Genomic DNA, 25,606 nt, shown 5'->3' on the forward strand with positions numbered 1-25,606 from the left:
CGCCTCAAGATGCCCATGACCCCTCTAGCCCGCAGGCAGCACTCTGCAGATGCCAGCTGCCCTCTCTGGGCACTATGCCCATTTAGCTCTGAGGAACACTGGTGGTCACTAAGGACAACAACCCTGGTTTCACAGATCCCTCCTAGGATTAGCTCCAGCACAATATCGCCCACCTAAATGAAGCGAATAATACCCACTCCTCAAAAACTAGCACTTTTAATAATCAAAAGCATATCTTAAGCACCTACTTTTGCACTGTCCTGTACCAGGTACAGAAGAGGTCAAGAGAAGCATATGCCCTGGACACTCAGAGACATTTTCTATCATTCCATCCTAGAAATTAAAAAGGCTCATGCACCCTGGGTTATAGGACTACGAGTTTCTTAAGGGTTGGGTGTATGTCTTGTTCATTTTATGTCTATTTTACTTATTGAACAAATGTATTATTAAAACTAAAGATCTAGAACTGTGTACCCAATTTGTCTGGACTGTACTTTCTTACTTTCACATAAAGAAATGGGTTCATGATGCTCAAAATAACCCACTCCTCCGCTGCCACGCTCCTAGCCAAATCCTCCTCTCAAGTCTACTTACCCCAAATCACTCTGGACATCATCTTATTAGGCTTTTCCCTAGAGAGCTCCTGTGACCTAAACACATCCTATTTCTCTAACCATTTCAAGCTCAGAAGAATCTCTGGGGGTACTGAGGAAATGATTCGCCCTGAGCACAATTTCCCTTTTTAACAATTTTAAGGTGACTTGCTTACATGAGCCTATCATGAAAAGACCCTAGAGGAGGCAGCCGGATGGTGGAACATTAGGAGGAGGTAGTGAGAAGCACAGTGTCTGTTTCTATCTTTACTTTCCCAACAGGAAGGCTCTGCCCCCCTGCCTCCCTCCCATGGGAGCTGGAACCCGGCTAAGCCTGGATTTAAAACTCTCATTTTCTTCATTTAACAACTGTTAGTGTCACAGAGGACCCAGGGCATGCTGAAAAAGACACGTGGCTTACAGACATTGGATCAACTCTCAATTTTTTGATGATCCAAAAGCTAACGTGCCTGATATGACAGTACCTCATACCGTAACGCATTGCACAGCTGTAGGACCTGTCTTTATGATATTCCCTAGGAAGTGTGTCCTGGCTAACTGGACAGGGGCCATGGATTCCCCTAGGTCCCATGCCATTTAAATAGGAACCTCTCTCTGCTAAATGACCTCTTCAGCAAATTTGTACACGCCTCTGTATCAGGGACAGCAAACTAAGGCCGGCTGGCCAAACCTGGCCTTCTGCCTGTTTTCATATGGCCCACAAGCTAAGAGTAGTTTTGACAATTTTTATGGTTGGGGAAAAAAATCAAAAGAAGAAGAATACTTCATGATGTGAAAATTACATGAAATTCCCATTTCAGTGTCCATAAATAAGGTTTTACTGAAATTCAGCCATGACCATTTGCTGATATCATGTCTGTGGCTGCTTTTGCACTATTAACAGCAGAGTTGAGTGGTTGCAACAGGGACCTCATGGCCCACAAAGCTGAAAATATCCACTATACGGCCCTTTACAGAAAAAGTTTCCTGGCCCCTGGCCTATGTGCACTGAATGTGTGACCAGGGCTCATGTTTCTGTTGCTCTCTGAGTGTACACACCAGAGCTCTTGGTTCCTTCTTTAGACAGAGGAAAGCCCCTCTTCCATTTCATACAGCACTGCCTGTTAGGCTTATTAATTTGTGATAATGAAGATGACAGGCCACTAACCTCTGCCACTGGTCTTCCAGTATTACATACTCATGGCTCAGGATGCCTAGTCAATTTATCAGCACATTTAAATACTAATTTAGTATCTCGGGCTCTCCTTGGCACTATGGATATAAAAGTCCCTGGCCACTAAGAATTTAAAATCTGGTTGAGGGACTGAGATATATCCAGGTAAAGCCCTTAAAGAACAAGAGAATGATACTCACACATGCATATTCCCCCTCGTGGAACACTCAGAACACATGACGACAGGTCGGTATCTGAAGTGCTATCATCATGGTACACACATATGAGAATATGTTTGATTATAAACCTGCTTTATATATAACTATGGAATATAAAACTTAGGCGTCCTCAAGTGCCATTTCCTTAACTTAAGAAGAGGAAACTGGTGTCCATAGAGTTCCCACAGCTGGTTAGCTGAGAACCAAGACTAGAACCTCCGTCTCTGGATCCCCAAGTCACTTATATTTGTCTACAGCACTTCAGATCTGCAGGCTTTTTAAAGTACAAGTGAAGAATGCTTAAACTAAATACTGACCACATTTAGTTTCATCCTGTAGTATATATGTAGTATATATGTATTCCCAAAGTCATCATTTTAAGCTTCAATTTCACCTCTGTTGACAATCTAGGAAAGAAAAGATGCCAAATTCTGATTTTTCTGCTCTTCTGTGATGTTTCCAATCATTTAAAGTGGAGAGGGAAAAGATAATAATGAAATTCAGAAAAATCTGTTTCAATCACCATTTATGTTAAAATAAATAAGCATTTCGCATATGTTCGCATGGAGAAACTACTGTAATTCTGTTTTTACATAATTTTATATTGTTTTAGAATTATGTTTAAAGTATTTCTCATAACAGAGGACTGACCCTGGTATGAAATTGCCTGACAATAAAAACAAGGACCATCAAAGAGAAAAAAGAAACCTTGAAAAGCTTAAACTTGACCTGTAGTTATTCTATTTATATGTAGACAGCATAGAAATGTGAGTCACATGGATGTATTATCTATCGTCACAGTAAATTCTTCTCACATTGGAAATAAATTTCTTTATGTGCCGCATTTCACATCTTCCCCCTATTCCTTTCCTATGTAACCTTTAGCTATCACCACTGGCCAAGTGGTCTGAGTACAATACAAAAAAAAGGAAAAGTAACAAAGAAGTGAAGTTTAAAGAAGTGTATCTTAGGAATATTTTGGCGCTGTTCTTCCCACAAAATTTCAGCTGTTATCAATCACTGCATAACTAAATGTCAGCTCTAGCTCCTGCTTGCTGGGGCTAAGAGACCTGGCCTAGTTGAAAGATCCCAGAGGCTTTGATGTACCTATAATACTTGGCAGTGTCCACTGCCGCAGGCCTCAGCTGAGATTCCTGACTTACTCACTTTGAGGTTAGCCAGAGCTCATTTCTCTGAATCTCAATTGCTGATTTAATTTGAGGCTCTGAATGCTGATCCCACAGGTCTGACTAGGTAGTTTTGGACTCCTCTTTAGAGGAACTGAGATGTGGATAGTTTGAGGGGCAGCAGATCGGGTCTTTAAGAGAAGTGGTACAGAATTTTCCACTTCTGATAATGGCAACCTGGCTTGTTGCTGGCCAACACTCCAGAAATGAAAAGCTAGAAAATCCCTTTGAAAACATCAGAGAAATACCAAGGCAGTAAGGATTTGAGGGGCCAAAATCCTGGAGAGAAGGGAAGTGCAAAGAGATGAAGCTATTATTCAGCATCATTTTCTCCTTAAGGCATTTACCAAATTTCAAGCAGCAGCAGAGAAACTGAGAGCTGAGAAGAGCTTCTAGCAGTTTCAGGATGAAAGGGAATAATAAATGGAGTTCAGGGCCCACCAAGGAGAGAAGCCCAGGTAAACACCCCAGGCTGACAGTTGAAATGCTTAGTAGTAGGAGTGAACCAGAAATAGACCAGTTCTCACAAAGACCAAAGCCCAGACTCCAATTTGCTCAATCCCTGATTGGGTCAGATATATTGCCACCTTCTACCTGCCCACAAAAAGCAAAAGATAATCTTTTCTGAAAGATAATACTATCCAGAGCCCCAAATTATCTACACTTCTTCATATACAAAATCAATTAGTAAAATAAAAATTGCCTTGTATACCAGGAGAGGAAACAAAATGGTCAAAAAATGAGAAGAAATATGTAATAGAAACAGACTTATGGAGGTTCCACAAGTTAGAGTTACCAAAGAGGGATTTTATAATATACTGGGACTAATTCAAGAAATTAGGTGACAAGATGGAACCAAATGGAAATTCTAGAATTGCAATAAACAGTAACTGAAATTAAGAATTAAGAATCAAATGGAAGCTTCAGAAGCAGACTAGACACAGCTGAAGAGAGAATTCGTGAGCTGAAAATGGCCAGACTGAAGTACAGTGAGAAAAAAGGATGGAAAATATAGAAAAGGTAATAGAAATGTATGGGCAAAATGATGAAATGAAACTGTGTTTAAAATAATTCCCAGTCACAGAGGCCTGACCCAAGTATGAAATTGCCTACCTGAGTAAAAGCAAAAACAACCAAAAGGGGGAAGAAACTTGAAAAGCTTTAATTTAACCTGCAGTTATCCTATTTATATGTACACAGCATAAAGAAGGAGAGGAAAAAGAGAATGGGGCAGAAACAATCTTTGAAGTTGTAATGACTGAGAACTTTCCAAATGCGGCTAAAATCATCATGCCACAGGTTTAAGAAAAAAGCTATGAATCTCGGACTTCCTAGGTGGTGCAGTGGTAAAGAATCTGCCTGCCAATGCAGGGGACATGGGTTCAAGCCCTGCCCTGGGAAGATTCCACATGCCACGGAACAACTAAGCCCACGTGCCACAACGATTGAGCCTGTGCTCTAGAGCCTGTGAGCCACAACTACTGAGCCCATGTGCCGCAACTATTGAAGCCCACACGCCTAGGGCCTGTGCTCCACAACAAGAGAAGCCACTACAATGAGGAGCCTGTGCACCACAATGAAGAGTAGCCCCTGCTCGCAGCAACTAGAGAAAGCCCATGTGCAGCAATGAAGACCCAACACAGCCAATAAACAAATAAAATAAATAAATTAAAAAAAAAAGCTATGAATCTCAAGCAGGAAAGATACAAGGAAAACCACACCTAAATGCATCATAGTAAAAAAGATGGCGGCGAAGTAGAGGGACGTGGAATGCATCCCTCTCCACAGATGCATTGGGAATGCACCGAAGGACGCAATAATTCCCACAGAGAACCAGCTGAACACCAGCAGACAGCCTCAGACACCAGAAAGGACCGCAAGGAGCCTGACATAACTGGTAGGGAGGCATCTATGATGGCTCAAAGAGGGTGAAGCGGTGGAGCTGTGGCAGACGGGAGGGAGTGAGAAACATACGGAGGGTCCGCAGTGCAACTTAGCGTTCCCGGACCGGGACGTTGATCCACAGCTGAACAGAGGGTCCAGGAGCAGGAGTGTGGAAACCGGAGAGCCGGTTCAGGGTGAGAAACATTGTTGCCAGTAAGGTGATGGACTGAGAGGACAGGAGGGAAGAGGTCCGCGGCGAGGAGTGCCTGCCCCGAGAGCTGCCCAGCCATGATGGCGGCTGGAAGCTGTGGGCTCACAGGCGGGGGGGGGGAGGAGCCACGCGCATAGCCTCTCTCTCTCTTTAGGCGCCTCTGCAACAGGCAGTGGAGAGACACCCCTGGGCCACCTAAGGCGCTCAGGGATAACAAGCACCCTCAGGCACTCGGGCAGGGCTAGAGTAAAACCCCTTGCAACGCTAGCAGCAGGGAGGCTGCTGAGAAAACAACAACAACAACAACAAAACCCTAGAGAGGCCCAACTCTAAGACTTTCTGTTTACGCCTGAGCCACCAGCGTCCCTCTGCAACAGGCACCTCCAAGCCCAACTGAAACAACAGTGCGCCACTGCTCACTCACTCCCAGGGGAAGGAGCCACTATTGTACCCTCTCCCTCCCCACACACCAACGCTTACAGTCGAACAATAAAGGAACCTCTGCTGGTCACAGAATAATGCAAAAAAACCCAAGGCGAGGAGAAGGAAACTTACAGCTGAGACTCTAAGGAAACAGAAATATTATTCCTATTGAACTGGTCCATTCTGGGATCAGTTCTGGATTTTTCTTTTTTTTTCTTCTTTTTCTCTCTCTCTTTTGTTTTTTCTTTATTTAATACGATCTTAGCCCTAAGGGATCTACAAGTTTTATAACATAATTTTTTAATGATAATTTTTATTCTTTTTTTTTTTTTTTTTTTGCCTTTTTATATACTTCTATATCTAGCTAAGTTTTTGGTGGTACGGACAATATATCTCTCATACTTTCCTTTCATCCCTATCTTTTATACATTTCTATTCCTTTCTTTTTATTTGCATATTTCCAACCACACTATCCTCTTCTATTCTCCTTTCTTCCAGCCATTTTAAGTTTATTTTACCTTAACATACTTACAAGCAACACTATCGATCTGCTCACACTCCTTGCTCTATTCTCCAGATGACATACCACCTTGGTATTTAATATTAGGTTTTTGTCTTTATCTTAGTTCTTAGTATAATTGTCTAATTTCATTCTGAGAATCTCCATTCTCTCTGGTGGTACTCTGGCTCTTTTCTATATTTGATCCTAGCTTACAAAATCTCCCTGGATTAATGTTTGTATGTGTAAGGTGTTATTTGTTTGTTTGTTTGCTTTTGCTTTTGTCTCTGATTTGTTCTGTTTCAGTTGTCAATTTCTGTTGGGTTTCTCTTTGAATATCTGATAGCACACTGAGGTTCTGTCAGGTCTTTCTAGAGCCCTATGTCCTAATGGATTCAGTAATCGTGTGTCTTATACATGTATGTGTTTCCTACACTTAATATTTGTGTAACCCAACACTTGGACATTAGTCTGAGGCTTGGACAGTCTTCTATAAACACCTCTATCGCCAGGACAAGCAACCCCAAAAGTTTGGACAACCATGAGGAAACAAAGAAACACCATGCAGGCAAAGGAGCAGGAAAAAAACCCACAAGACCAAATAAATGAGGAGGACATAGGAAAAATGCCTGAAAAAGAATTTAGAGTAATGATAGTAAAAATGATACAAAATCTCGATAACAAAATAGAGAAAGTACAAGAAACAGTTCATAAGAACTCAGAAAAACAAACAGCAATGGATAATAAAATAACTGAAATTAAAAATACTCTAGATGCTATAACCAGCAGAATGACTGAGGCAGAAGAACGAATAAGTGAGTTGGAAGATAGAATGGGGGAAATAAATGCCACAGAGCAGGAAAAAGAAAAAAGAATAGAAGACAGTCTCAGAGACCTCAGTGATAACATTAAGCGTACCAACATTCAAATTATAGGCATCCCAGAAGAAGAAGAAACAAAGAAAGGATCTGAGAAAATATTTGAAGAGGTTCTAGTGGAAAACTTCCCCAACATGGGAAAGGAAATAATTAACCAAGTCCAAGAAGCACAGAGAGTCCCATACAGAATAAACCCAAGGAGAAATACACCAAGGCACATATTAATCAAACTAATGACAATTAAACACAAAGAAAAAATATTAAAAGCAGCAAGAGAAAAGCAACAAACAACATATAAAGGAAAACCCATAAGGATAACAGCTGACCTCTCTACAGAAACTCTGCAGGCCAGAAGGGAATGGCAGGATATACTGACAGTCCTGAAAGAGAGAAACCTACAGCCAAGAATACTCTACCCAGCAAGAATCTCATTCAGATTTGAGGGAGAAATCAAAAGCTTTAGAGACAAGCAAAAGTTAAGGGAATTCAGCACCACCAAACCAGCCTTACAACAAGTGCTAAAGGAACTTCTCTAAGTAGGAAACACAAGAAAAGGAAAACACCTACAAATACAAACCCAAAACAATTAATAAAATGGTAATTGGAACACACATGTCAATAATCACCTTAAATGTAAATGGATTAAATGCTCCAACCAAAAGACACAGACTGGCTGAATGGATCCAAAAACAAGACCCTTCTATATGCTGCCTACAAGAAACCCACTTCAGACCAAGGGATACATATAGACTGAAAGTAAAGGGATGGAAAAAGATATTCCATGCAAATGGAAGTCAAAAGAAAGCTGGAGTAGCAATACTCATATCAGACAAATTAGACTTGAAAGTAAAGACTATTAAAAGAGACAAGGAAGGACACTACCTAATGATCAAGGGATCCATTCAAGAAGAACATATCACAATGGTAAATATCTATGCCCCCAACATAGGAGCACCTCAATACATAAGGCAAATGCTAAGAGATATAAAAGGGGACATCGACAGTAACACAATAATAGTGGGAGACTTGAACACCCCACTTACATCAATGGATAGATCATCCAAACAGAAAATAAATAAAGACACACAAGCTTTAAATGACACATTAGACCATCTCGACTTAATTGATATTTATAGGACATTCCATCCAAAAACGACAGAATACACTTTCTTCTCAGGTGCACACGGAACATTTTCCAGGATAGATCACATCTTGGGTCACAAATCAAACCTCAGCAAATTCAAGAAAATTGAAATCATATCAAGCATCTTCTCAGACCACAACGCCATGAGACTAGACATCAATTACAGGAAAAAAACTGCAAAAAATACAAACACATGGAGGCTAAACAATTCACTCTTAAACAACCAAGGAATCACTAAAGAAATCAAAGGGGAAATCAAAAAATATCTAGAAACAAACGACAACAAAAACACAACAACTCAAAACCTATGGGATGCAGCAAAAGCAGTTCTAAGAGGGAAGTTTATAGCAATACAGTCCTACCTTAAGAAACAAGAAAATTATCGAATAAACAACCTTACCTTACACCTAAAGCAACTAGAGAAAGAAGAACAAAGAAACCCCAAAGTGAGCAGAAGGAAAGAAATCATAAAGATCAGAGCAGAAATAAATGAAAAAGAAAGGAAGGAAACCATAGCAAAAATAAATAAAACTAAAAGCTGGTTCTTTGAGAAGATAAACAAAATTGATAAACCATTAGCCAGACTCATCAAGAAAAAAAGGGAGAAGATGCAAATCAACAGAATTAGAAATGAAAAAGGAGAAGTCACAACGGACACCTCAGAAATACAAAACATCATGAGAGACTACTACAAGCAACTATATGCCAATCAATTGGATAACCTGCAAGAAATGGATACATTCTTAGAAAAATACAATCTTCCAAGACTGAACCAGGAAGAAATAGAAACCATGAACAGACCAATCACAAGTACGGAAATTGAGGCAGTGATTAAAACTCTCCCAACACACAAAAGCCCAGGACCAGATGGGTTCACGGGCAAATTCTATCAATCATTTCGAGAAGAGCTAACACCTATCCTTCTCAAACTCTTCCAAAATTAAGCAGAAAGAGGAAAACTCCCAAACTCATTCTACGAGGCTATCATCACCCTGATACCAAAACCAGGCAAAGATGTCACAAAAATAGAAAACTACAGACCAATATCACTGATGAATATAGATGCAAAAATCCTCAACAAAATACTAGCTAACAGACTCCAACAGCACACTAAAAAAAAATCATACACCATGATCAAGTGGGGTTTATCCCTGGGATGCAAGGATTCTTCAATATACGCAAATCAATCAACGTGATACATCATATCAACAAATTGAAGGATAAAAACCATATGATCATCTCAATAGATGCAGAAAAAGCTTTGGACAAATTTCAACATCCATTTATGATAAAAGCTCTCCAGAAAATGGGCATAGAAGGAAATTACCTCAACATCATAAAAGCCATATATGAAAAACCAAAAGCCAACATCGTTCTCAATGGGGAAAAACTGGAAGAATTCCCTCTAAGAACAGGAACAAGACAAGGGTGTCCACTCTCACCACTATTATTCAACATAGTTTTGGAAGTGTTAGCCACAGCAATCAGAGAAGAAAAAGAAATAAAAGGAATACAAATTGGAAAAGAAGAAGTAAAATTGTCACTCTTTGCAGATGACATGATATTATATATCGAAAACCCTAAACACTCTACCAGAAAACTGCTAGCACTCATTGATGAGTTTAGTAAAGTAGCAGGATACAAAATTAATGCACAGAAATCTCTTGCATTCCTATACACTAACAACGGAAGAGCAGAAAGAAATTAAGGAAACTCTCCCATTCACCATTACAACCAAAAGAATAAAATACCTAGGAATAAACCTGCCTAAGGAGGCAAAAGATCTGTATGCAGAAAACTTTAAGACATTGATGAAAGAAATCAAAGACGACACAAACAGATGGAGGGACATACCGTGTTCCTGGATTGGAAGAATCAACATCGTGAAAATGACTGTACTACTCAAAGCAATTTACAGATTCAATGCAATCCCCATCAAATTACCAATGGCATTTTTCACAGAACTAGAGCAAGAAACCTTACGATTTGTATGGAAACGCAAAAGACCCCGAATAGCCAAAGCAATCTTGAGAAGGAAAAATGGAGTTGGTGGAATCAGGCTTCCTGACTTCAAACTATACTACAAGGCCATAGTGATCAAGACAGTATGGTACTGGCACAAAAACAGAAAGGAAGATCAATGGAATAGAATAGAGAACCCAGAGGTAAACCCAAACACATATGGGCACCTTATCTTTGACAAAGGAGGCACGAATATACAATGGAAAAAAGACAGCCTCTTCAATAAGTGGTGCTGGGAAATTTGGACAGCTACATGTCAAAGAAGGAAATTAGAACACTTCCTAACACCATACACAAAAATAAACTCCAAATGGATTCAAGACCTACATGTAAGGCCAGACACTATAAAACTCCTAGAGGAAAACATAGGCAGAACACTCTATGACACTCATCAAAGCAAGATCCTTTTGGACCCACCTGCTAGAATCATGGAAATAAAATCAAGAATAAACAAATGGGACCTCATGAAACTTAAAAGCTTTTGCACAGCCAAAGAAACCATAAACAAGACTAAAAGGCAACCCTCAGAATGGGAAAAAATAGTTGCCTATGAAACAACGGACAAAGGATTAACCTCCAAAATATACAAGCAGCTCATGAAGCTTAATACCAAAAAAGCAAATAACCCAATCCACAAATGGGCAGAAGTCCTAAATAGACATTTCTCCAAAGAAGACATACAGATGGCCAACAAACACATGAAAAGATGCTCAACATCACTACTCATCAGAGAAATGCACGTCAAAGCCACAATGAGGTATCACCTCACACCGATCAGAATGGCCATCATCACAAAATCTGGAAACAACAAATGCTGGAGAGGGTGTGGAGTAAAGGGAACTCTCTTGCACTGTTGGTGGGGATGTAAGTTGGTACATCCACTATGGAAAACAATTTGGAGGTTCCTTAAAAAACTACAAATAGAACTCCCATATGATCCAGTAATCCCACTCCTGGGCATATACCCAAAGAAAACCATAATCCCAAAAGAAACTTGTACCATAATGTTTATTGCAGCACTATTTACAATAGCCAGGACATGGAAGCAACCTAAATGTCCATCAACAAACGAATGGAAAAAGAAGATGTGGCATATATATACAATGGAATATTACTCAACTATAAAAAGGGATGAGATGGAGCTATATGTAATGAGGTGGATAGACCTAGAGTCTGTCATACAGAGTGAAGTAAGTCAGAAAGAGAAAGACAAATATTGTATGCTAACTCACATATACAGAATCTAAAAATGGTACTGATGAACTCAGTGACAAGAACAAGGACGCAGATACAGAGAATGGACTGGAGAACTCGAGGTTTGGGAGAGGGCAGGGGGTGAAGGGGAAGCTGAGACGCAGCGAGAGAGTAGCACAGACATATATATAGTACCAATTGTAAAATAGATAGTCAGTGGGAAGTTGTTGTATAACAAAGGGAGTCCAACTCGAGGATGGAAGATGCCTAAGAGGACTGAGGCGGGGAGGGTGGGGGGGACTCGAGTGGGGGGGAGTCAAAGAAGGGAGGGAATACGGGGATATGTGTATAAAAACAGTTGATTGAATTTGGTGTACCCCCCCAAAAATAATAAATAATAAATAAAATTAAAAAAAAAAAAAGAGGAAGCCAATTATGACATATGCTACAACATGGATGAAACTTAAGGACATTATGCTAAGTGTGATAAGCCAGACACGAAAATACATATATGATTATACTTATATGAGATACTTATAATAGTCAAAATCACAAAGCCAGAAAGTAGAATGGTGGTTGCCAGAGTTGGGAAGAGAGAACAAAGGGGAGTTAATGTTTAATGGGTATCAGTTTTGCAAAATGAACAGAGTTCTGGAGAAGGATGGTGGTAAGGATTGTACAATATTATGAATGTAGTTAATACCACTGAACTGTATACTTAAAATGGTTAAGATGTTAAATTTCATGTGTATTTTAGTACAATACAAAAAAAGGATGAGAAAAAAAAATAAATGCATCATAGTAATGCTGTTGAAAATCAAGATAAACATCTTAAAATGAGTTAAAGAAAAAAATCAATAATTTTAAAAGAGCTACAATGAAACTGACATTTGACCTCATAGCAGAAGTCAGAGGACAATGAGTGGCAACTTCAAAGTGGGAAAGACAAGAACAGCCAGCCTAGAATTCTGTGCCCAGTGACAATATCCTCTCCAAATTACATTAAATAAAGACATTTTCAGACAAACGAAACCATAAAATGTATCCCCATTAGACTTATACTAAGTGAAATACTGAAGGGCATTCTTTGGGCAGAAGTAAAATAATCTCAGATGATGTCACAGAGATGCAGGAAGGAATGGAGAGCAAGAAAAGGCGAATACAGGAATAAATCTAAAGGTAACTATGTGAGTAAATGTAAGTATGTAAAAACAATTAACATAATGTCTTGTGGGTTTTAAAATATGGAGAGAATTGAAATATAGAATAACAATAAACCAAAAAAAAAAAAAAGGCAGGAGGGAATTAGAATGAAGTTAAAGTGTCCTATTACCTTTGTCTGGAGAGTAGGAAAGTTCTAATTTATAGCAAATTTTAATAAGTTAAAGATACATGTTGTAAACACTAGGGTAGCCCCTAAAAGAATATTGAGTTTGTATAATCAACAAATTCATGCTGGGGGTGGGGGGAGGGAAGGATAGAATAATTTAAATGTTTAATTAATTTAAAAGAAGGCAAGAAAGGAGGGGAAAAGGATTATAAAACAGCTGAGACCAACAAAAACCAAACAATAAAATGATAGATTTAAGGGACTTCCCTGGTGGGGCAGTGGTTAAGAATCCGCCTGCCAATGCAAGGGACACAGGTTCGATCTCTGGTCCGGGAAGATGCCACATACCACGGAGCAACTAAGCCTGCGAGCCACAACTACTGAGCCCAAGTACTGCAACTACTGAAGCCTTGGCCTAGGGCCCATGCTCCGCAACAAGAGAAGCCATCACAATGAGAAGCCCGTGCACCACAGCCAAGAGTAGCCCCCACTCGCCACAACTAGAGAAAGCTTGAGTAGCAACGAGGACCCAATGCAGCCAATAAATAAATCTTTAAAAAAATGGTAGATTTAAACCCAAATATATCAGCAAAATCGAGGTTATCAGAGTCTCTGTGTTTATAGGGCAGAAACCTATAGCCAAGTTACAAATTGCAAATACATTTGTGTGAAGTCACTTGTGTTATGCATACTCACAAAATACCAACACTGACGAAGGTAACTTAAAATTCATAATGCAAAGACATCCATGGCAAATAGGTTAATGGGTGTCATCAATTAAACGAGTATTTAAGATTATTCAAGGCACAAGAAAACATGAAACGCTTTGAAATTTTACAGCCTGTATAGGAAAGAAAAAAAATTTTTTTTAAATTTTTATTGGCTGCATTGGGTCTTCACTGCTGCACACAGGCTTTCTCTAGCTGCAGCGAGTGGAGGCTACTCTTCGTTGTGGTGCGCGGGCTTCTCATTGCAGTGGGTGGGCTTCTCATTGCGGTGGCTTCTCTTGTTGTGGAGCATGGGCCCCAGGCATGTGGGCTTCAGTAGTTGTGGCATGTGGGCTCAGTAGCTGTGGCTCACAGGCTCTAGAGCACAGGCTCAGTAGTTGTGGTGCACGGACTTAGTTGCTTCATGGCATGTGGTATCTTCCCAGACCAGGACTCGAACCCATGTCCCCTGAATTGGCAGGAGGATTCTTAACCACTGTGCCATCAGGGAAGTCCCAAAAGAAACTTGATAGTGGCTTTCTCAGATAATCCTAAACATTTGATAATAATCTAAACACTTATATGACATTACTAATAATGAGTTATGAAGCTGAAATTTTTCTAACTTCTCATTAATAAATCAAATGGAATCAACCATGCTAAAAGACTGAGATATCTTTCTAATTTCTTTATAGAAAAACATTTCACCCAACAGGCAAATGAAAAGATGCTCAACATCACTAAGCATCAGGGAAATGCAAATCAAAACCACGAGATATCACCTCACGCCTGTCAGAGTGACTATCATCAAAAAGAACAGAAATAACCAATGTCGGCGAGGATATGGAGGAAAGGGAACCTTCATACACTGTTGGTGGGAATGTAAATTGGTGCAGCCACTGTGGAGAACAGTCTGGAGGTTTCTCAAAAAGTTAAAAATAGAACTACCATATGACCTAGCAATTCCACTCCTGGGTATATATCCAAAAAAACCAAAAAACTAATTTGAAAAGACACATGCACCCCAATGCTCATAGAGCATTATTTATAATTGTTAAGATATGAAAGCAGCCCAAGTGTCCATCAACGGATGGATAAAGAAGATGTGGTATATACATATATATGTGTGTATACATACACACACACACACACACACACACACACACACACACAATGGAATACTACTCAGCCATAAAAAAGTGAAATTTTACCATTTGCAGTAACATAGATAGTAGAACGTACCAGAATTCATTCATTCTTTTTTTTCTTTTTCCTCAGCTAAGTCTTCTATTTTTTAATTTTTTATTGGAGTATAGTTGATTTTCATTCATTCTTTTATTCCTTCCTTCATGTATCCATCTATTCATGTATTTAACAAACACTTATCAAGCACCTACTACAGGTTAGGGATTGACCTAGTATCAGAGAATATGCTAATAATGCCATAGCCTCTCTCTTTCTCTTTTTTTTGGCGGGGGGTGGGAATATTATATTCTAGCAGTAGGAGACAGAGTAAGCAAGTAAACAAACAAATGAACAAAATAATTCTCAAAAAAATAATAGTGGATGATATTTACCCAAGAGAAGTAAAGACATACATCCACACAAAAACTATATGTGAGTATTTATGACAGCTTGATTCATCATCACCCAAAACTGAAAACAACTGTGACAGCCATTAACTGACGAGCAGATAAACAAACTATAGCCTAGCCATGCAGTCGACTACTACTCAGAAATAGAAAGGAAGGGACTATTGATACATGCAACAACATGAGTTGAAAGAAGCCAGACTCAAACAACTACACACTGTATGATGTCATTCATATATTTTGGAAAAGATCAGTGGCTGCCAGGAGCTTTATTTTTTTCTTTCTTTCTCTCTCTTCTTTTGTTTTTCCTTTTCCTAGGAGCTTTATTTTCTGTAAGAACAACTTAGTGTGTAATGGAGGTTATAAACTAAAGAAAGTTTGGATGTGGAAAAAAAAAATTCACTGCTGGGTGGAGGAATAGGATAGACTACAAAGGGACATGAGAGAATTGGGGGGCTGATGGAAATGTTTTATATCTTGATTGTGCTGGTGGTGGTTACATGACAGTGTAAGTTTGTCAACATTCATAGAAATGCACAACTAAAAGCTTACTGTATGTAAGTTACACCTCAATTAACCTGAAAGAAGAAACTAGATGATGGAATGGTGTTGGTCATTCCTTTTAGTCTGAGTGGCCAATGAAGACCTCCTACAGAAGGTGACATTTAATGTGTAAAATGAACCTGCAGCCTCTTAGGGGTTCTGAGGCGAATCAAATCATTTCATGTAGCAGCAAATATCAGATACTAATCAAATAATAATAAGAATTTCAAAGATGACTGTAATAAACAAGATCCCTTGATCTACTACAGGGAAGTAGGAAAAGGAATGGAGAAATTTTTTTTCTTTTTTTCCGCAAAACGTGTTTTAATTAAGAGAGAATTTATGCAAACCCCACACACCAGGAGGATTTACAAGTGCAAAAATGCAAATTTAGTCTATTTTCAAAGGATGGTATTGACAAGCACAGTTCAAAAAAACCTCACCAGGGAACTTCTTTCAGTCTATGCTCTATGTTTCATGATTAAGTATGTGCCTTTTTTTGCCTCCATGCATTTTGAGTTGCCAGAAACGATACTTAATTAATCACATAAAAGTCTACCACTTTAAAAGATAATGTGTGAGAGACAAGGTCAGAGTTCTTTGCTGCCCTTATCTCCACAGCACTCCAACTCAGAGTCTTGCTGGGACCTCCCCCCCCACCCCCATTGCACCTGCCCTCTGAGCACTCCCAGAGTCGGCCAGCAGCTGTGACAGATCCCTCATTGTGGGGAAACAGGAGCTGAGTTTCCTTCTGGAGAGGCAACATATGCTTCAGAAAAAATCATACCCTAGAGAAGTTATGGACTGGTGACTCATGTAAACTCCTCCAACAGAGACTTTCTGGGAAAGATGCTTTACAAGAGATTAAATTGTCCTCCCTTGTGAGAAACGGCCAGTCTCCTTGGAATCAATGAAGCTGGGCCTCTAGAACAGTAGAGGACCTTTGGAATCACTGGGGTGACCCCCTCAGAAGATGACCAACTTGGAATCACTCAGGGTATCTTCCCTCAGAACAGTAGGATTTGGGATTAGTATCTCCCACTGTCCACAGAAGGGAAACGGAATCAGACTTTGTTTTGATGGTTTCTGAAGAAAAGTTTTCAGTTTCCCTGAAGGAATTGGGATTTGGAATGAGGAAAGCAGGGTTCTAGTGTGACTCTACTCTGAATCTGTTGTGACAAGGCCAAATTCCATCACCTCTTTTGGTCTCTGTGTCAAACAAGGTGAGATATTGTGATTTATAAGAAATATGTATTTGGTCACTCAAATGACCAAATACATATTTCTCATATACATTTGGTCTCCATCTAGTCCCTGGCTCACACTCCTAAAACCCTTGGAATTTTCTAAGTGTGTTGAAACAGATAAAGCTGTCTTTTGTTATGTTAATAAGATGACTTTTGGAAAGCAGTTAAGGATGGGGGCTGGTCACCAAGTGATTCAACTCATGATTAGAAGGCTGGAACTTTCAGTCCCAGCCCCAGACCTCTGGGGAGGGGGATGGGGCTGGAGGTTGAATCAGTTGTCAATGGCCAATGGTTTAATCAATCATGACTATGTAATGAAGCCTCCATTAACAACCCAAAAGCACAGAGTTTGGAGAGCTTCTGGGTTGATGAATACATGCAGATGCAGGGAGAGTGGTGCCTGGAGAGGGCATGGAAGCTCCCTTTCCTCATACTTTGCCCTACACATCTCTTCCACCTGGCTGTTCCTGAGAATAAAAGTATTTATCCTTTCACAATAAACCAGTGATTTAATAAGTAACATGTTTTTCTGAGTTCTGTGAGTCACTGTAGCAAATTAATGGAACCTGAGGACAGCGGGTCATGGGGACCCCTGATTTTTAGCTAGTTGGTCAGAAGCACAGGTTTGTGACTGGCATCTGAAGTGGGAATTGGGGGTGGTGCAATCTTGTAGGACTGAGCCCTCAACCTATGAAGTCCAACACTGTGTCTGGGTTGATAGTGTCAGAATTGAGTTGAATTCTCAGACACCTAGCTGGTGTTCTGAGAATTGCTTGTTGGATGTGTGGGGAACCCCCGTCCCAATGTCAGAAATTGAGTCTCGGAACACCATTTATAAGGGCATGAACTTGAGGAGGACTTCTACTTGTAGCTGCTGCACTTTATCATTTTGTCACTGCTTAAACATCAACCAAGCTGCAGTTATTGTCCTTTTACCAGATGTAAGGCGGACCTGGGTGTTGTAGCAGGCACAGACCCCATGGAGCTTCCCATATAATGAAGGAAGTAGAAAACATATCTATTAAAAAGGACTTAGTAGTAAAAGGTAGGATAAATTTGATATTTAATGAACAGTGCAGGCAAAAGCATCTTAGAAAGGGGGAAAAATCAGTGAAAGCAAAAGGATTGGGGAATGCGTCACAGAGGAGAAGGGCTTGAACTGTGCATTGAAAGACTGGTGGCATTTGGATAGCTGGAGGGAAAAGCCTAGTCATCAGGGAGGTGGCAGTGAAGTCAAAGAGGGGAGAAGTCAGGCAGCATGTGTGGGAGGTGGTAAGAGTTTAGCTAGAACAGTGTTTGCGCTGGTGAGTTTTGAGATAGCACAGGGAGGGAAGGGGAAACTGGGACAAAGTGAGAGAGTAGCATTGATGTATACACACTACCAAAGGTAAAATAGATAGCTAGTGGGAAGCTGCTGCATAGCACAGGGAGATCAACTCGATGCTTGGTGACGACATAGAGGGGTGGGATAGGTAGGGTGGGAGGAAGGCTCAAGAGGGAGGGGATATATGTATACATATAGCTGAGTCACTTTGTTGTACGGCAGAAACTAACACAACATTGTAAAGCAATTAGACTCCAATAATGATCTGAAAATAAATAAATAAATAAATAAATAAATAAATAAATAAAAGATAGACTGGCAGATGGAAGAGGGCCTGACAAAAGAGAATGGAAGGATCAGACAGAAGTTCATAGTGCAAACCAGAAAGTGAACCCCACAGCTTTTCTTCAGAAAGTCTCAAAACCTCATCAGTGGGATGCCTAAATTCCCCAACCCTGTGACTGGTGATTGTATTGGGTTGCCTGTATTCTTCCCTCTTCATCTTTGAGTATCTTTCAATAGAAGATATTTTGCAGACAGGAAGAGCCCATACAGCTGGGAGGCATTTGATATTTGCCTGAGGGATTCCTGATACCCTCAATGAAAGAGAGCAGCTAACATGGATCTTGGGAAAGAGATTTGGACCCCAAGGCACTGAGCAAACCCTCTTCTGTGTTGTCCAACAGAACTTTCTGCAATTACGGAAATGTTTTGTATCTGTGCTGTCTGGTAGAATCACACGTTGCACTAAGCACTCGACATGTGGCTGGTTTGACTAGGGAACTGAATTTTTAGTTTTATTTCAATTAAATCTTAGGAGTTCCCTGGTGGCTTAGTGGTTAGGATTCCGGGCTTTCACTGCTGTGGTCGAGGTTCAATTCCTGGTCAGGGAACTGAGATCCTGCAAGCTGTGCAGTGCAGCCAAAATAATAATAATAATAATAACAATAATAATAAATCTAAATTTAAATAACCGCATGTGGTTAGTGGCTCCCATGTTGGACCATGCAGATCTAGATATAAGGAAAGGCTGAAAACTACATTATCTCATAAATTCCTTGCAATGAATTCAAAGAATCTGTACTTCAAGAAGTTTGCATTAATGTAATACTTTCCTTTTTCTTTACACATTCCAAATTACAAGGGAGGGTAAAACTTAGGAAAAGTCTTTTCCATGGAATCAAAGAAGGATCACATTATAGGGGAGCACATCTGTCCTTAGGATTCATTCTGTCAGCACCATTCTAGCAGAAATAAAACTGAGTAATAATGCTGAAACAGACAAAATATAACTTCGGCATACAATATAAATGCTATTAACATTAAACCCAGCTTTATTTTTTGCACTTACACTGGAAAAGAAACAAACTCTCCTTACCCTTTTCCTGTTAGGTCTTAAATTTCATTTATATAATACTGAGGCACCTAGTACGGAGACGGGCATCTAGTAGGAAAGACCAGTATGTAAAAAATACATCCATCTATCCCAAACATTCACCTATCTCTCCATTCATCTGCCCATCCACCCATCCATCCTCCTATCCATTCACCTGTCTTTCCATCTACCCATCCATCAACTCATCTTATCCCCCAAATCTATTTACTGACTCACAAAGAATAGATTTTCTCTCATTTGCCCAAATAATGAGAGCTAGATAGCAACAGGGAAGAAGCAGGTGACTATGTGATATATTTTTTGAGTATGCTTTCAGATGATTAACTATACTTTTAATTAATCAATATTTATTGATCACCCATTAGGTACAAGAAACTATCTGAGGCACTGTAAGATATATAAGAAATTCTGTCTTCAGCATTCTTAATAATCTACTTGAAAAGTCAAAGCAATGAATATATGAGAGACTAAAAAAAGGCAAATGAGTGAAATACTTCAAAACAGTAAGATGAAAGATGTCACGAGATAATTCATGTCTCAGAAAATAAGCCTCATGTTTAGAAGAGGGTCAGAAAATCTGGGCTAGAATGCTCCAACTTAAGGCTTTAAGGAGGTGGCATGAGCCAGAATCCGAGTGATGGGCAAGATGACAGATAAAAATCATGAGTTTAAAATTTGGAAGGACCTTAGAAATAATCTAGCTCAAGTCTATTATTTTATAGATGATTCAACTAAGGTCAGAAAGTTAAGGGACTTGGTCCGACTCCCTTATATGGGTAGTAATAGCAGGGAAAAAAAAGCTTAAAATGCAGGGCTGTTGATAGCCATTCCACTTCTATATATCACATGGGATGGGGAGAAGAGTCTTCCATTTAGGAAAGGAGAAAACATTCTGGAGAGTGGGTGTGACACAGCATAAGCAAGGAAGCAGAGCCAGGAACTTGGTGTAACCACCGTGTATGCTGATGTCAATGTGTGTAAGGAGGGGAAGATAACATCGAAGGAGGGGCGGGGCTGGGACCAATAGTGAAGGGGCTTGAATGCAAATCTGCAATTGGTCAGTGGTGTGAAACGCAGAATTCTGGTTTCTGGGATTGCCTCGAAGTCTCCCTTTAGTGCCCCTGTAAACTTTTCTAGAAAAATGTTATTCTTTTCATATTAACAAAGACTCAAGTTGACCTAGGGGAGGGAAAGCTGCAGAAGGGAGGCTGGGATGAGACTCGCATTGCTGGTCAACCTACAGGGGGCAGGGATGGATGACTACTTTCCATCCTGAGTCAGTAGATTTAGGATGGGGGCTAAGAATCAGCATATTTTTAAGCTCCCCAATGACTGTGATGATCATTTAGTTTTGAGGGTCTTCTGCTTCAGCCTTTTACCAATCCATCCGATACAGACTTTGACAGTATTCACTAAATACCTGTCCCCTATGATCCAGCAATTCCTCTCCCAGGCATATACCCAAGAGAAGCACTTATGTTCCCCAACAGGCATGAATAAGAATACCCAGAGCAGGTTATTATCAATCCCCAGATGGAAACAATCCAATGTCCATCAGTATTAAAATGGATAAATAAGCTGAGGTATATTCATACAACAGAACAGTACACAACAATTAAAAAGAAGAAACCATTGCTCTGCACCGACGTGGATGACTATCCAAGACATAATGACAAACATAAGGGGTATGACTCCATTTATATGAGATTAAAGAACTGGCAAAAATAATACATAGTAATTGAACTCAGAATAGTGATTGCCTCTCTATGAGGGTGGGTATTAACTGGAAAGGGACATAAAAGAAACTCCTGGGGTGCTGGAACTGTTCCATATCTCTATTTGGGTGGTGGTTACGTTGTTATATGGAATATGTGAAAATACATTGAGGTGTACACTTGTTCAGCTTCCTGTATACAGATTATACCTTGTTGAGAAGAAAAAATACAGGTATTGTGTATGTGCGTGTATTTGCTCTGCCAACCTGAGGTTGTTATAAAACTCCAATAGCTTTTAAAGATGAGACACATAGATAAGGACAGTCATATATTTTAACTGGCTCAATACCTATTCTTGTCGAAATCGGTTAGAGGCACTACTTGTGATACAGGTAATCCATCGGCTTTTTCAATCCTTAGCAAAACACACAAAGTTAGTTACATGAAAGTTTACAGTAATTTCTGAACTTGGGAAAGACATGCAGTAACTGTAAACTTACTGAGAACACACCAGAGCTGCCAAATGATGCAGCCCGTCTTTTGAAAGAGCGTTTCCGCTGATGGTGAATTTGGTCTTCTTTGAAACCCCGGAGAAGAGTTCCCTGCAGCTGCATCTTTCCATTACATGCCCTCGCTTTCCTCTCCCCCACTCCCCACTCCACCCCAGAAAGACAGGAAATGCCATCTGTACCACTGCACTCACTAACCCAGAAAACCAAAATCTCATCTTCTCATCAAGAAAATGACCGTCATCCTGAGGTGCCCTTGGCCACTGGTAACAAGCCACAGACCTGCTGCGTGCTCTACAGTTTGCCTGCCCTGGCTCAACAGTGAGACTGTCTGTGGTCATCAGGCCCTGGTGGGCACATGTTCAGGGTTAGAGCGAGATGCGGGTGAGTGGTGGTAACCAAGAAACCCTGTCTAGTGGGCTCCATGTGCAAACCTTGTTCCTGGGCTATTATTTTTCAGCCTGTGAAAAAGATGTGTGTGCTGAGCAGTGTACTTCAGGAGCGAAGTATAAACATATGTCTACAAATACTGATAACACTATCGTTATTTGTCCATTACTTCACAAAGCCAGATCACCTGGGGACTGTTTGTTCCTCTACAAAGTGAGAATCCAGCACCATATGTATTAAAATGTGGGACATTTTCTTCAGAGTATAAATTTTCAAGAGCTGCTACTATGCCTTTCTCAGTATACTCTCAAATCCTTATGTATCTTTAACATCATAACATACAGTTGATTTTAAAATAAAAATTGATAATCTCTGTTTCCTTGCACCAGTTTTTCTTAATTTGACCATATGGTCGACGATGTGTCTGGAGCCTATTCATTACTATGTCCAAGTTCTAGAGCCCAAAAGTACATAAGATATGTTCAGCAATTTATGTGAACAACCTGCAGGTATTTCCTGACTGGCTATTTCTAGCAAATGTTTTTTACGTGACAGACACCTGATAAATGCTCAAAGAATGAATATGAATGTTTAAGAATGAATAAATGTGAATTTTTAAGCAATATGTTCACACAAGAAATGCAGTTCACAAATATGTATATTTCCCAGAATAAAACATTGTACTGGACTCCCTCCCACCCCCCACCAAAAAAAAAAAAAAAAATTCTAAAGGTATTGTATATGGAAATACATCAATAAAGATACTAAAATTTGAAATCAACCTTGAATGGAGCTTTCTCAAGAAAAAAACAAAATCCCAATAATGCTCCATTTCACATAAGAGATACTTAAAAACCAGCACACAAACTGTTCAGTTCCAGAGAGCCAAATGCTATATCAGCTGTGAAAAAGTTAAACTGTCTGAAGAGAATGGATTTCAACAAAATGCTTCTTATTTTCTCCTCTTGGTTATTCTGAAAGAATATTTGAAGACATGCAGTGGGACTTTTCTGTTCTCTGAAGACTGAATTGCTTCCAAGAAACACTTGCCTAGGGTTTAAACTCTATTAGATGTGATTTTTTTTCCTCACCAGTCAATTAATTTTGAAGGGAGTGAAAAATTAGGAAGAGGCAAGCCTAAATCAATTGTCTCCAGAAAATGCACCTCAATCTTATTCTTAGATCTTTTCTTTTTCTCTTTTTCCCCCTGCCATCCACTGACCTTTCTTTCTTAAACCAATATGTCAAGCTCAAGAAGTAATCCCTAGAACAGAAACATGCCTGGAAGAGAACTGGAGTTTGAGTTAAACTTCCTTGTGCACAAACAGCCCCATTTGTCCCAATGTGGTAGCTCATTTACCAAAGCATCTGCCACTCTCAGAGAGAATGTCACTGTCCTCCAGGACTTACCTGTCTGCCGAGAGAGCCGTGAGTGTGAAGACAGATACCCCCACCGAGGTAAGCTGGATAAAGGGGATTAGTTTGCAGCCAATCCTGCCAAACAGCCATCTGTCAGCCAGGTACCTGCTGGCATCCACCGGCGCACAGGTTACCAGAAGGAGCAGGTCTCCCAAAGCCAGGCTGGAGATGAACAGGTTCGGCACATTTCGCATGGACTTCACAGTACAGAAGATCTTGATCAGGGTGATGTTGCCAACAAGGCCTATCAGAATGATGACCCCATAAATTGCAGGGATGACATAGAGGACCCCAGGGTGGAACCAGTCGTCGTTCATGGGGAGATCCACACTGTGATTAGAGATGTTGCAGTGCACGAAATGGTCCACTTCCAAGTTCAGAAGCAAACAGTCATTCAGGGCCATCCTCTAGATTCTTTCTCACCTAAATAGTGTCCTTAGATGCTGTTTCTTAACTTTGACTTTGCCATTGTGTGAAGATGAGAATAAAATCTATGCTGGGCTCTTTATCTTCTTTCATAAAAATACTCTGAGTACACAGATACTATGGCATTCAAAACTATCTGTCACTATTTTGATGCTGGTGCTACTCTGGTCTTTACGTAACCAGTGCAATACATCTCTAAATTCAGTAAGTTAAGAAAAAAACAACCACAAAAACTCAGCCCCCAAAGGGCTTAGAATCAAACCCACGGTGTAACAACTCCTTCTACTTCCATTCTAGTCTGAGTCTCCCTGACTGCAGTTTACTAAGAACTTTTGGCCTGATATTTTCACACGGCATTTCTCATCTTTCCTGATATTTAGAACCTGAAGGTTTAAAGTGGGTAGAAAAAAACTGCACTGAGAAAGCCTGAAATGCTATAGGCAGGAATGCTTTGCACGTCACCGGCTTCACCAGCAAACAGCAGCTCTGCTGAGCTGAGGCTCTGAAGAGGAACTAGGGCTACTTATAGACAGAGAATGCCAGCCCCCTGCTGGATACTTCAATCACTGCTTGGCCTCCTGCTCTGCCCAGAAGAGACTCGCCCAGCAGTCTGCGGGTCCTAGTCGACAGCTGTAGCAGATAATTTGGGCTTCTCTTTTCAGACACAGCACCTCCGGTAGGTATTTCCTAAGTGTTGCTGGCACTCTGCAAAGCACTGGAAATCTTTGATACTAAGTTCCGAATCCAGATGCCCCTCCCATTTTCTCATTTTTTCCAATACATTAGAATGACAAGTTAAGGTTGCTATAAAATGAGGTCTGTCCCTGAATTAAATTGCACACAGATGCGCAGGGCGTCCATGTGTGAGTGGTTCCACTCAGCCTTCCCACTGCCTATTTGAAAGGGGACTACTACTGAGGGCAAATAGGCACAGGAGTCATGCCTTAAACCTTCAGCACCTGACATCTGGGAAAAGCAGAAAGCAGAACACACACACGCTCTGTCCTGTAGATCTGCCAGGCCATTCTTGTTCCCTTTGCCAGAGAGAAATAAAGTCAAAAGCCAGCTGTATTCTAACTCTCACAGGTAAGTAGTCTTTTCCAGAAGAATGGGTATTTTCTCACTGGATCTAAAAAGTTCATGAACTGGCATTCTGATGCAGCTATTTGCAATTTTTAATTAATGCTTGCTGCATTTTATAGCAAATTTCCTTGTAAGCTCTGAGTGGACATGATCTGTAAAGGAGTTACAGATAGAATACCAAGGAATTGGGGAGTGGAAAGAATAACTTAGAGTTGACAGGTGCCAGGAAAGGCTTTATTGAGGAGGTACTATTAGATTTAAGCTTAGATCTTTAGCAACAATGTATAAATTACAAGGGTGAATCTTCAAGACTTCTGTCTAGCCAGCTTCTGTAGATACATCGCAGGAATCTCGTTACTAGCAGGCACTGACACTGGAAGTTTGGTTTTTCAGGATTCATAAGGAATAAAGAAACTTGCACTCAGCACCATGCTGGGCACCCCCAAGAAAGCCTCCAAGTGTGTTGTCATGGAAATTTCCAATGGCAGGTTACAACAC

The 25,606-nt window shown here is 40.2% G+C and overlaps 1 protein-coding gene across 1 annotated transcript in view; it reads right to left on the reverse strand.

The window, feature by feature from the left end:
- GRPR (gastrin releasing peptide receptor) overlaps nucleotides 1-24,154 on the reverse strand; it is a 38,684-nt gene extending 14,530 nt beyond the window's left edge. The window contains exon 1 of the mRNA XM_057717301.1: nucleotides 23,591-24,154. Coding sequence (XP_057573284.1) covers nucleotides 23,591-24,003 — 413 coding nt within the window. The 5' untranslated portion in view covers nucleotides 24,004-24,154. The remainder of the gene's footprint in view (nucleotides 1-23,590) is intronic.
- Nucleotides 24,155-25,606: the final 1,452 nt, after the last annotated feature.

This window comes from Hippopotamus amphibius, chromosome X, assembly GCF_030028045.1.
Source record: "Hippopotamus amphibius kiboko isolate mHipAmp2 chromosome X, mHipAmp2.hap2, whole genome shotgun sequence".
NCBI classification, from domain to species: domain Eukaryota; kingdom Metazoa; phylum Chordata; class Mammalia; order Artiodactyla; family Hippopotamidae; genus Hippopotamus; species Hippopotamus amphibius.